Source organism: Halyomorpha halys, unplaced genomic scaffold, assembly GCF_000696795.3.
Source record: "Halyomorpha halys isolate HHAL.00 unplaced genomic scaffold, Hhal_1.1 Scaffold1271.1, whole genome shotgun sequence".
Taxonomy (NCBI): domain Eukaryota; kingdom Metazoa; phylum Arthropoda; class Insecta; order Hemiptera; family Pentatomidae; genus Halyomorpha; species Halyomorpha halys.
Genome location: NW_027113754.1, coordinates 172,265 through 182,497, shown reverse-complemented (window position 1 = coordinate 182,497; position 10,233 = coordinate 172,265). Strand labels below are relative to the sequence as shown.

Below are 10,233 nucleotides of genomic sequence, written 5' to 3'. Positions count from 1 at the left end.
ATATATTGTAACAAATTAAGAGCACACCTAACCCATTAAATAACTTATTATTTCAAGAAAGAAACAACCGAAAGCTAAGTTAATCATACCTATCTGTCACAATTTACAATTATTTTCATTTATTTGTGCCAGTAAACATAACTTATTTATTTTTATATTTTTGCTGACCTCATCCCCGACCATCTTCTCCTCATGTTAATCTACAGTCAGCAATTAACACCTCATTACAATTATTTTCATTTCAAAAGTAAATTTGAACTAATTAAAACAAATAAAATTCACATTAGTCAAAAGTTGCATTACAGAATGGGAAAAAAAATGACAAAATTTTTATCTAAAAAATATTTTAACAATTTATGCATTATTAAGAACTATTTTTTTTAAAGATTATATTCATCAGAAATAGTCTGAAATTTGCGTTTATTTGAAAGTGAAACCATCATTTTCAAGCTCTCTGACCATATCTGAGTATTTTTAACAAATTGTATCAGCAATTTTAACAAATGTTTCTATAAAAATCTTCATTTTATTTATTTTAGGTGAAATTCACCACGCAGTTTGGATTGGTATAAGTCCATTCCATCAGTTTGTATAAATACAATGTTACTAAAAGAACAAGTTTCAGAAATAATTTTGTTAATAAGAGGCTAAAATTATCAATTTACATCCAAAATTAATGTTATATCATAAAAAAAACACTAACTGAGATATGATTGAACATTAAATTAAAATATAAATTGCATATCGATAAGTAATATTTACCATGATTTCTTTATGAACAGAATTCCATTCCTCAGCATTCAAACAGGATTTGGTCATAACAGGTTCACACGTTCTTAATGCCTTATGATCAGGACTTAAAAATTTTAGTCTTTCTTCAACACACTTTAGCAGTTCTGGATAGTGACCTTCTTCACCAGATCTACAATATTTCCAGAAATTAATAGTAGATAAATTAAAAAACCACAAAAGTTTAGTCCACATACATAAAAACAGGGTAATCACCTAAACATAAAAATAAACTGAAATCCCCTGCAAAATATTATTCTGAAACAAATTTAATGACAAATCATTGCAAACAATTTTGACAACGAAATAAAACATACCTTAAAATTCTTAAAATCCTTTCAATTTCTAATATGTTACAACATTTCTTTACATATTTGAAATCAAGATGATTAATAGGTATTTCATATTTTTCGAGGAGGGATTTCTTTTTTTTTGGTGTTTGTGTTTTTTCAGGCAAAGTATCAGTAGTCATTTTTAATAAATTGCAACTCTTAAAAATTAAAAAAACTGTTTAAAGCAGGAAGAAACAAAATTGATTTATTAATTATGACATTGAAGGGCTAGAGGAATCCAAACTTAAATATCACCATGACAACATTACATCTGGGTCAAAGTTTAAATGTAAATTTTCATATTATTATCAAAGTAATATAATTATTATTCTAAATTAAAATAGTGGAGATCTCCTGAATTATAACATCCATAGTCAAAACAATCATAAATGAATTGAACAGGTAATCATACTAAGCAGATTAAAAACATCACATTATACCTTATTTCACAAATGAATCAATGATTTGATGACCTTTTAAAATTTAAATTCACTTTCAAAGGAGCATGTTACCTGAAGACTAACAAAGAAATAAACATGAACTCCTGAACAGGCATGATCAACAGCTGTCTGATAAGGCGGGAGGACAAAGCTCATTCAAAGTCTCTTTCATAACATGTTGAGGATCAGGAATTATCTTGAAAAGATTTTTTCTCCAAGTCCGATTACACGAGAGAGATTATTCATATAAAAAACAAATATCCGTAAATCTCTTTAAAAACATCGCATGTAGATAAATTAGGGAACATAGAATCAAATAAAGGTAAATGGAATATCCTCCTTAGCTTAATATTCTATATAAGCTATATATCTATATAATAAAATTATAATAATTTATTTTGTACATTTGTATTATGTATATATTGTACATTGTATTATGTGTATGGGTCATTACCACAGAAATAGACAATTTAAATCTGAAATATCAAAAAATTAAACATGCTCCAAAGAGTTAGAAAACAAGTTGGTATACTCAGATATCCATCAACAATGAATATTCATGATAGAATTACCATTAAAGCAAAAAAAATTTACAGTTAAATTAAAAGTTAAAAATTGATCTAAAAAATAATTTTTAAAATGTATTGTCTAATTAAAACTGCGTTACTTAATTTATTTTTTATTCCAGCATGTCTCGCATCAGAGAAGACAGAAATTCAACTGTTTTACGAAGAATTCGAAACACAGTTAACACTATCTTTAAAAAAAAAAAGAACTGTAAATTTTGTGGAATCCAATGGGAAGTGAGCTAAGTCACTTTAGGTTTGTCAGGATAAAAATATAAAAGATAAAATATAAACTCATTAGAAAAATTAAAATTTTATTTTTTCGTAGGGGAAGGAGCATGCGCTCCTTGGCTCCCCTCTGAATCAGCCAATAAATAAGGCGTGTTTAAAATTAAAATTTAGTTCCATAAGAATAATTACTAGTCTCTCCACAGTCATACCCGTCCATCAGTTGTATTAAAATGGTCGTTTAATGGATACCATTAGTCGCTGAATTATTTGAGTTGCGTTTCAAAGACCAAAACACATGACATTGAATTCAAAGAGGCCAAAAGGGGTTATAACTGCCGTTTTTTCTATATCTTCTGGCGTGACATGAACTTAATTATAGGCCCGATTAAGGTCAACTTTGCAAAAAAAAAAATTCTTGTTATTGATATTGGTACTAAACTCCTGGATGCAGTCTGACTGGGTTTGGGCATTGAGTCGGTGGTAATCACCACAGAAGCACATAGTTCCACCGTAGATCGTAGTACCACTCACCAGAAGGAACAGTGTATACTGATGGTATTGTGGATTTTGCTAATGTTCTTCTAGTAGTTAGTTCGGTTTTACCTTCAAGTAGCTGGCGTATCTTGAGATCTACGATGATATGGTGATCGGCTCCTATGGTGGATTAGACGTCAGCTACGGTGAATGTCCACCAACACGGGCGTCGAAGTCCAATATTCAAGTTCATCATCTCTTTATAGTTATTGATGGCTTTCCCATTGGCACCGTATTGGGTGAAGTTCGATGGTTCACCATCGACTTTTCCTACCAGATATAGAAACTCAGAAAACTTGCGTTTAAATTCGGCCATATCTAATGTGACTTTCAGCTGCATCTCTCTGCGTTGTGAGATTTCATGATTATTATTAGCGCCATCAGTGTATGTGGCTGACATGTTCTATACATGAGGCTAGTATATAAATCACAGAGATTTTGTTCGCTACTTCATTTATGCTGGTTCCAGACGTAACCACAATTATTACATGCATTTGTTCGGAGGTAACCCGTTCCCATTTGGAGCGTAAGAGCTCTGGGGGAATCGATAGGTCTGCCTGGCTTAACTAACTGCCGTATTAAAAACTGAGATGGTTTTTTGCCATCACTCAGCCGCCTGTCATTAACAGTTTTCTCATCTTCATATTCTCCGAATGGACAAATATTTGCCTACGTTCCTTTAACATTTCAGTGGATGTGTTAGAGTTTTTTTTTATTGTTATTAAGACAATATATTTAGTCAGAAAACAAAATTTTAAATTAAAGGAAATAGCACAAAAACAGTAACTGGTGTGAAGAAAAAACTGATAAAAAGAAAGGTAAATAACACCACTACTGAAAATTAAAATAAATTATAATGGTAATGGAAACATGCGTCTGTCTCTTAGCCACATCTTGGAAGAAGGAGTAACCACATACATACAGTTGTAAAGGTAACTCGCCAATTCAATTACCCCCAGTGCTACCGATTCGCCCGACCATAAAATACCCGCTCAGCTCCTTAAAAAAGATACTCATTTTACCCGACACTTTACACGCTCTTGGAGAATCTTTATAACTGTATGATTGTTACGGTCATGATTGTACTATCGGACTAGCTCTGGCGAGATAGTTGACAGTTCAAATAATGTCAGCGAAGCAGCTGTTACGTTAACTATCTCATGTATACATACTAATAGTGAGCTATCGTACAGTTTCCATTATTGTGGCAAAAGTTTTAGCCATTACCCTAGTGTAGCTATTAGATAATTGCAATCATGATAGCATTCACTGTCACGATAGTTTTAATTTCATTACAGTAATGTAGCACTGAGTATAGTGTGATGTATAAGTAATGTCAGTTTCGCATTATCTGTCATATGTATCCGCCTTGATAGTGGACTGTCACAACATATCAACCTTATCAAATTTAATGACAATAGACGGATATTATTCCTATATATTAGCCCAAATATTTAAAATTATACCAGCCCCAAAAATGATTCCACCTCCGAGCCCCAAATATAAATCCAACCTAAAATTGTATCCACCTCGGGCTCCAAAAATAATCAGCTCCCAAATATAAATCCGAACCGGTCCCAAAAACAAATTTACCCAAGGTCCAAAAACTATATTCATCCCATGCCTCAAAAATAAATCAATCCCAGGCCCTAAAAATAAATATACCATGCCATAGGCCCCAAATGGTCTAGGCAAACTTATGTCCTAAAATTCAATATCTAAGGAAAAATAATAACTTTTAGTAACAGAAGAAGTCTCTAATGATTAACTAAAAAAATTAGTCGAAGGACTAGTGCAACACTGCTCTATATATAACGTAAATTCATTTTCCCGAAATACTGGACAATTACCCGCTATGGTGAAAAATCGGGCAAATACCTGCAAATCGGTAACACTGACTGAGTTGACCGTGGATAATACATGGATAGTGGTAATTCACCACTATCTGTATGTTACTCACGGTCAACTATCTTCTTATCAACGAAAGTTTTACAACTTTTCGTTGCGTGTGCTTCCGCACTTCACCCCCTCACTTCTTAACTTGTGTAAGACCTCCACAAATCAATAATAAAACATCCGATATTAATTTCGAGATCCCCACATGTACAAGTCGGTTGATCCAGATGGTAATCAAAATATATATCTGACAAATTTACTTTCAAACTCTCACTTTATGTAACGTAATAATCTCTTTTTATTTTTCTCATCTTTTTTAGCTAAATAAGACCGAAAGAGCAAATATAGTTGTTCTGCTACATTTTTCAATCGATGGAGAGCGGCAATATGCTAACATCATTGCATGAAAACCCAGCTCAGTACAGTTATCTCTTAAAGGTTATAATTGTTTTTTGTTAGTGTGTCAAGGCTCCGGCTATGTAGATAAAGCTACCATTTTCTTACATAAATATCGAGATTAATTACTTTGGGCCCCTATAAAGTAAATATTATCACGTAGGGTGCTTCCTCAGGAGCCATTAACCAAATTAGATTTCTTTTAGGGCACTGATATGGTTGCTTGGTAGCATAATATCAATAGCGATGAATTCGCGAATGTAACAAATTAAATTCAAAACACATAAGTGAAAATAAACTGACACAATGATAATTTATTAAATTACCTTTTTTGTTTCACTGCTTTTCACTTCTAATGATTAAAATTGAACGTAATGACAATTTTTTTGGGAAAGAAAAATAACATTTATTACCTTGAGATTCTTGTTCAGATGATGGCTTCTTGAAAGTAAAACTATGGTATGATGAAAAAATTGAAAAAATGTTTACAGTCATTGTGTAATGAAGGCAAGGTAAGTTTAGTAAATGCATAGGCATTGTTCTTCTGGGCATTAATTTAAAATTTTAAACACACATAGATAAATAAAACCAAAATAAATTCTATCATTTTTTATGCCTCAGAATTTCGAGACTAAAATTCAATTTATTGATGATACTCAAATCAATCTTTCCAAGAATTATTGTTGACCGGAACAATAGGTATATACAAGTTGAACTTTCTTTCATCTATTCCGATATCAATCTCTATGGGTAACGTTTTGATTCGCGCCGACAGGAAGCTCTAGTCTAGTTTTCCCCGTAGCTCTGTCGTTCTAGTTCTAATTCTCTTCGATTGTGTTTACCTTGGTATTCTTGTAATTTTGCCTTCTTAAAATGAACGAATTGCGTCCTAAACACTACACTTTCTTTGCAATGAATCTTGTATTTAATATTTTCCTTCAGGAACTGATGGTTCCTCAATGAAAATCAATACTTATTACTATGCCATGGGGTCAAAGTGATAACGTTGAATTCACTATTATTATTCAAATTTTTCAAACGGCGAAATACCAAAATTTATAATGTCTTCATTAAGTGATAGATGATTATTCGACCGTTTCTTGTTAATCATGAACGGAAGGACTTCATCCAATTAATAGGTTAATTTATTTTTCTCCCTTGATTGAACTTGGGTTTAACTATATTACAATGGTATTTTGTCATTTCAGGATGAAAAAAAGGAATGTTATGGCTTTGCAATGAGCGAACTGCAGGCAACAGTAGAGTTCTCTGTTGAGCTCTGCAAATTTTATAATGTTGACTTGTTTCAAAGAGGGTGAGGCTGATTAGCTTTAAATACATTAGGAAAACTTGTGTGTATGCTTATAATTATCTGATTTTAGGTTTTATCAGATTAGAGCTGCCCTCAAAGTTTCCCCCAAGTTACCTGTCAAAATTGAAGCCTCCATCCCCACCACCCAAACCAAAAATTTGTCAGGTATTAAAATAGTGCTTCTTCATTTATTCTTTCTTAAATTAGGTTCATTATTTAACACTTAAATGTTCTGAGCAAAGCTTAATATTAATTATTTAACACTTAAATTTTACATTTTTAATTTTGTTTTCTTAATTATCTAGGTGAAAATGAGCTTGGTTTTCCAGCTTGCATTTTGAATGGAGTTGGTGTTAGTCGAACATTCCAGATACTATATCGTAATGAAGAAGTATCTTTGGATGATACTGTGCTTTTCAGGGTCCATATACTTGTAGATAGTCATAAGGTGAATGGTTATAAATTTATTTTCTATGATTATAGAATTTGTTCGATAATTGTTTAAAATATTGACACCCTTATAGTGAATAGCTTAATCATCTTAATATGATTTTGAATAAGTTATATTTTATTATGGAAAATATGACTAAAAAATGAAATATTTAAGTGGGAAATGTTGCAATAGTAAATGTTCACTGGATATTTAAACTACATTCATAAAAATTTACTATTTTTATAACTATTTTAATGTGGATTATGTGTTAAAAATATTATACCATGAAAAATACAAACAATTATAAAAAGTTGCAGATCTCAATCCCGTGTTCTTTTGTCTTATTGTAAATTCTTTGTTATAGATAGAAGAAAGTCTCGAGAGAGCTGACTTCAACATAAATTTGGAACTATGGTTCACTGACCAGGCACTCATGACTGATCAACAGACGAACATAACTTGTGTCTCAGTTCGTAACTTGCAGCTTAGTTTCTCAGCACCAAAAGGCCTTCATTATCACCTTCCCGTCCTCTTTGATTACTTTCATCTTTCAGCAGTTACCATTACAATACATGCTAGCCTTGTCGCTCTGCACCAACCTTATATTAAGTAAGTTCTGTTTTCCTTTTATCTAAATGCATTTTTTATATTTAATGTTATTATGTATCATTGTTTCTATTAATATTTTGATCTCTAAATTATTCTTTACTTATGAAGGCTTAGCTAAATAGGGCATTATGTGGTATGAGTTAATCTTGCATCTTATATTAAGTATCCTGACAGAAATATTCTTGATCTTCCTATTTATGACATTAGTATTTGTTTTATTTATGAGTTGTCTAGTAAAATTATGGTTTTATATATCTGAGTTCAAACTAACAAAAATTTGCTTTAAATTTATTGTATCATGTGTTTGAAGAGTAATACTAATTTCTTCAACTATTGGCATCTAAATTTACTTTACATCTAAGTTATTAAAACCAAAAAATCACAGATATACATACATTGTACTGTGCATGTGTTTATAAGAAATATACTGTATATACTACTGTTTACGGTATATTACTACCTAAGAAAAAACCTTTAATGGAATGATTCCATTTATTCTTTTCTTTTTTTTTCCAATCTTTTCTACAGTTTTTAAGGTTTTGTTCTACAGTATTATTTATACATAACAAGACAACCTAATCTGATGAAAATTTGTTGTTCATTTTTGTACAACAGTAAAATAAAAATCATTAAAAGGCTTTTAAAAAAAGTAATTAAAATATTTAATATTTATTATTAGTTAGTTAAACATTTTCCGTAAATTTAATTGTTGAACCATTTAAAGAGACTTAATCAATATTATTAAAAATTTAATTTAATAACTTGAAAGGAAAGTGATGTAAATAATTAAATACAATTATTTGAGTCAACAGGTAGCTGAGGAAACATGCTTCTTGAACAGCCCAAAATGTTTAGATTTTCTAAAATCAATTTTGGGATTATAAATCATAATTTTATTTAATTTTTTAGGAAATGAAATAATTTATTAATTTCCATGGTTTTGCTTTAAATTTATTTTATTTGTTTGCTTCAAATTTATTTTATTATAAGTGATGTATTATAACATACTAATTAAATTTATTGTGCAGTATTAGTAAAAATTAATGCAGACTATTGTATTATCTATCTTTGATAATAAATATGTTTATCACCTGAAAATGATTGTTTTTTGGTGGTCACTGTCATATTTAAAAAAAAGAATCTTTTTAGCTGTGAAAATTGCAGTGTTAAACCATTTTTGTAATTTTTGATGCAATAAATTTAAATGTAAATTATGTGCAAGCTAAGAAAGTTTAATGAAAATTATGATCAAGTACCTGAATTATGTATCTAAACGTCTTTATCCATCATTTTAGATGATTTTAGTTTATTCTTATTTTGTCTATCACTTTTAAACTATTTTTTTTCTGTAGTATGCATACATTTTTGTTAGAAGTACACTCTTTAGTTTAGGACAGCACTACTTATTTATAAGCACATTAAAAAATCTATTGCATTCATATATTGTTTTCCACTTTCAACTTTTGTAAAATTTATCTTTTTGATGGTTGTTTGTTTGCTATAGCTCTATGTCTATAAATATACAAACATACAAATATACAAGTCCTGATAAAAACTAGAACTTAGCAAAACATATGTAATCTCTTGTACTATAACTTTGTCTTTGAAAGATATATAAAATTAAATTCACTCTGTTTTAAAAAATCCCAAATTCAAGAAACTATTAAATAAAAATGAAAGAAAAATTAAATTATAAATATTTCAATTTAATTTAATATTGATTTTTATTTCAACACTTTATTTAGGGGTTGATGGATTTAGTTCTCTTTTTTTTTCTCTAAAATACATTTATTGACTAAAAAAAAAAAAAAAAAAATTTCTCCAATGATCTTTTACCATTGCTAAGGTCCTCCACTGATTTTGTTCTTTTTTGATAACATAAAATATTTGGAATTCATAATCAAATATGTTTGGCGGACAGACCACCGTACGTACATATGTCTTATTACACCATCTTCAAACAAGTCAGAAACCATCCAGTTTAGTTGTTTTTAATTCTGTTAACTGTCTGACATTTTTAAATTTATTTTTGTATTATAATTTTCAATAATTATGTGTTGAATTTGGTGTTAAGTTCATCGAAACACATGCTTGTTTTTTGGAAGCACATTAATTGTGTATGGTGATTCTTACATTAAAATTATATATAACCCATAAATTATTTTGTTGTCCTGTTTTAAATATTGTCATTACTACTTTATTAATTTTTTACTTCTCTTCATTGTTTATTCAAAAAAGAACATAGGTCATAAAATAATGTCCTCGTCCTTAGGTCAAGTTCTCTTCAACATAAATGTAAATAAATATTGTCACACCATCTTTTAGAAAGCACTTCTTATTTTTCCTATTTGAGTTTTCGATAGATTTCTGTCACTTAATTTCATAACTTTATTTTCTGGCATACTTGCATACAGTTTTTGAGTAACCCTATCAGATGGAGCACTTTTATTGGTCATTTTCCTTCGTAAATATCTGAAATATGACAAGATGGTTGGTGGTCCGGTCAGTGAAAAACAAATAAGTATAACTTATTTATTAGTGCCAATGTTTTGGCCAGAATATCAGTCCTTCATCAGGGCCAAAAACAAAATACAATATAACAACCATAATGAATAAAAGGAATTGCAGAATAATTAAATAATTACAGACAATATAAATACATAAATAGTGCTGAAAGAAAATAAGAAAATGTATA

At 29.9% G+C, this 10,233-nt stretch overlaps 2 protein-coding genes across 9 annotated transcripts in view; one reads left to right on the top strand and one right to left on the bottom strand.

The window, feature by feature from the left end:
• Nucleotides 1-1,697, bottom strand: part of Spag1 (Spag1 axonemal dynein assembly factor) — a 9,090-nt gene extending 7,393 nt beyond the window's left edge. Inside the window, exons 1-3 of one of the 4 annotated variants that reach the window (XM_067051082.1) lie at nucleotides 1,562-1,678; nucleotides 1,006-1,047; nucleotides 763-922 (exon numbers count right to left, since the gene is read on the bottom strand). In XM_067051082.1, coding sequence (XP_066907183.1) covers nucleotides 763-922; nucleotides 1,006-1,013 — 168 coding nt within the window. In that variant the 5' untranslated portion in view covers nucleotides 1,014-1,047; nucleotides 1,562-1,678. Of the gene's footprint in view, nucleotides 1-762; nucleotides 923-1,005; nucleotides 1,048-1,106; nucleotides 1,370-1,561 lie in introns of those variants that run through there. The other 3 variants (XM_014433814.2, XM_014433817.2, XM_014433816.2) reach the window with 3 other exon arrangements.
• A 45-nt stretch (nucleotides 1,698-1,742) lies between these two features.
• LOC106689054 (protein FAM135A) overlaps nucleotides 1,743-10,233 on the top strand; it is a 53,033-nt gene continuing 44,542 nt past the window's right edge. For 2 of the 5 annotated variants that reach the window (XM_014433811.2, XM_014433809.2), the window contains exons 1-7: nucleotides 1,743-1,883; nucleotides 2,250-2,383; nucleotides 5,109-5,226; nucleotides 6,393-6,499; nucleotides 6,567-6,661; nucleotides 6,802-6,944; nucleotides 7,294-7,538. In XM_014433811.2, the coding sequence (XP_014289297.1) occupies nucleotides 5,161-5,226; nucleotides 6,393-6,499; nucleotides 6,567-6,661; nucleotides 6,802-6,944; nucleotides 7,294-7,538 (656 nt within the window). In that variant the 5' untranslated portion in view covers nucleotides 1,743-1,883; nucleotides 2,250-2,383; nucleotides 5,109-5,160. Of the gene's footprint in view, nucleotides 1,884-2,249; nucleotides 2,384-5,108; nucleotides 5,227-5,447; nucleotides 5,697-5,960; nucleotides 6,324-6,392; nucleotides 6,500-6,566; nucleotides 6,662-6,801; nucleotides 6,945-7,293; nucleotides 7,539-10,233 lie in introns of those variants that run through there. The other 3 variants (XM_014433812.2, XM_014433810.2, XM_014433813.2) reach the window with 3 other exon arrangements.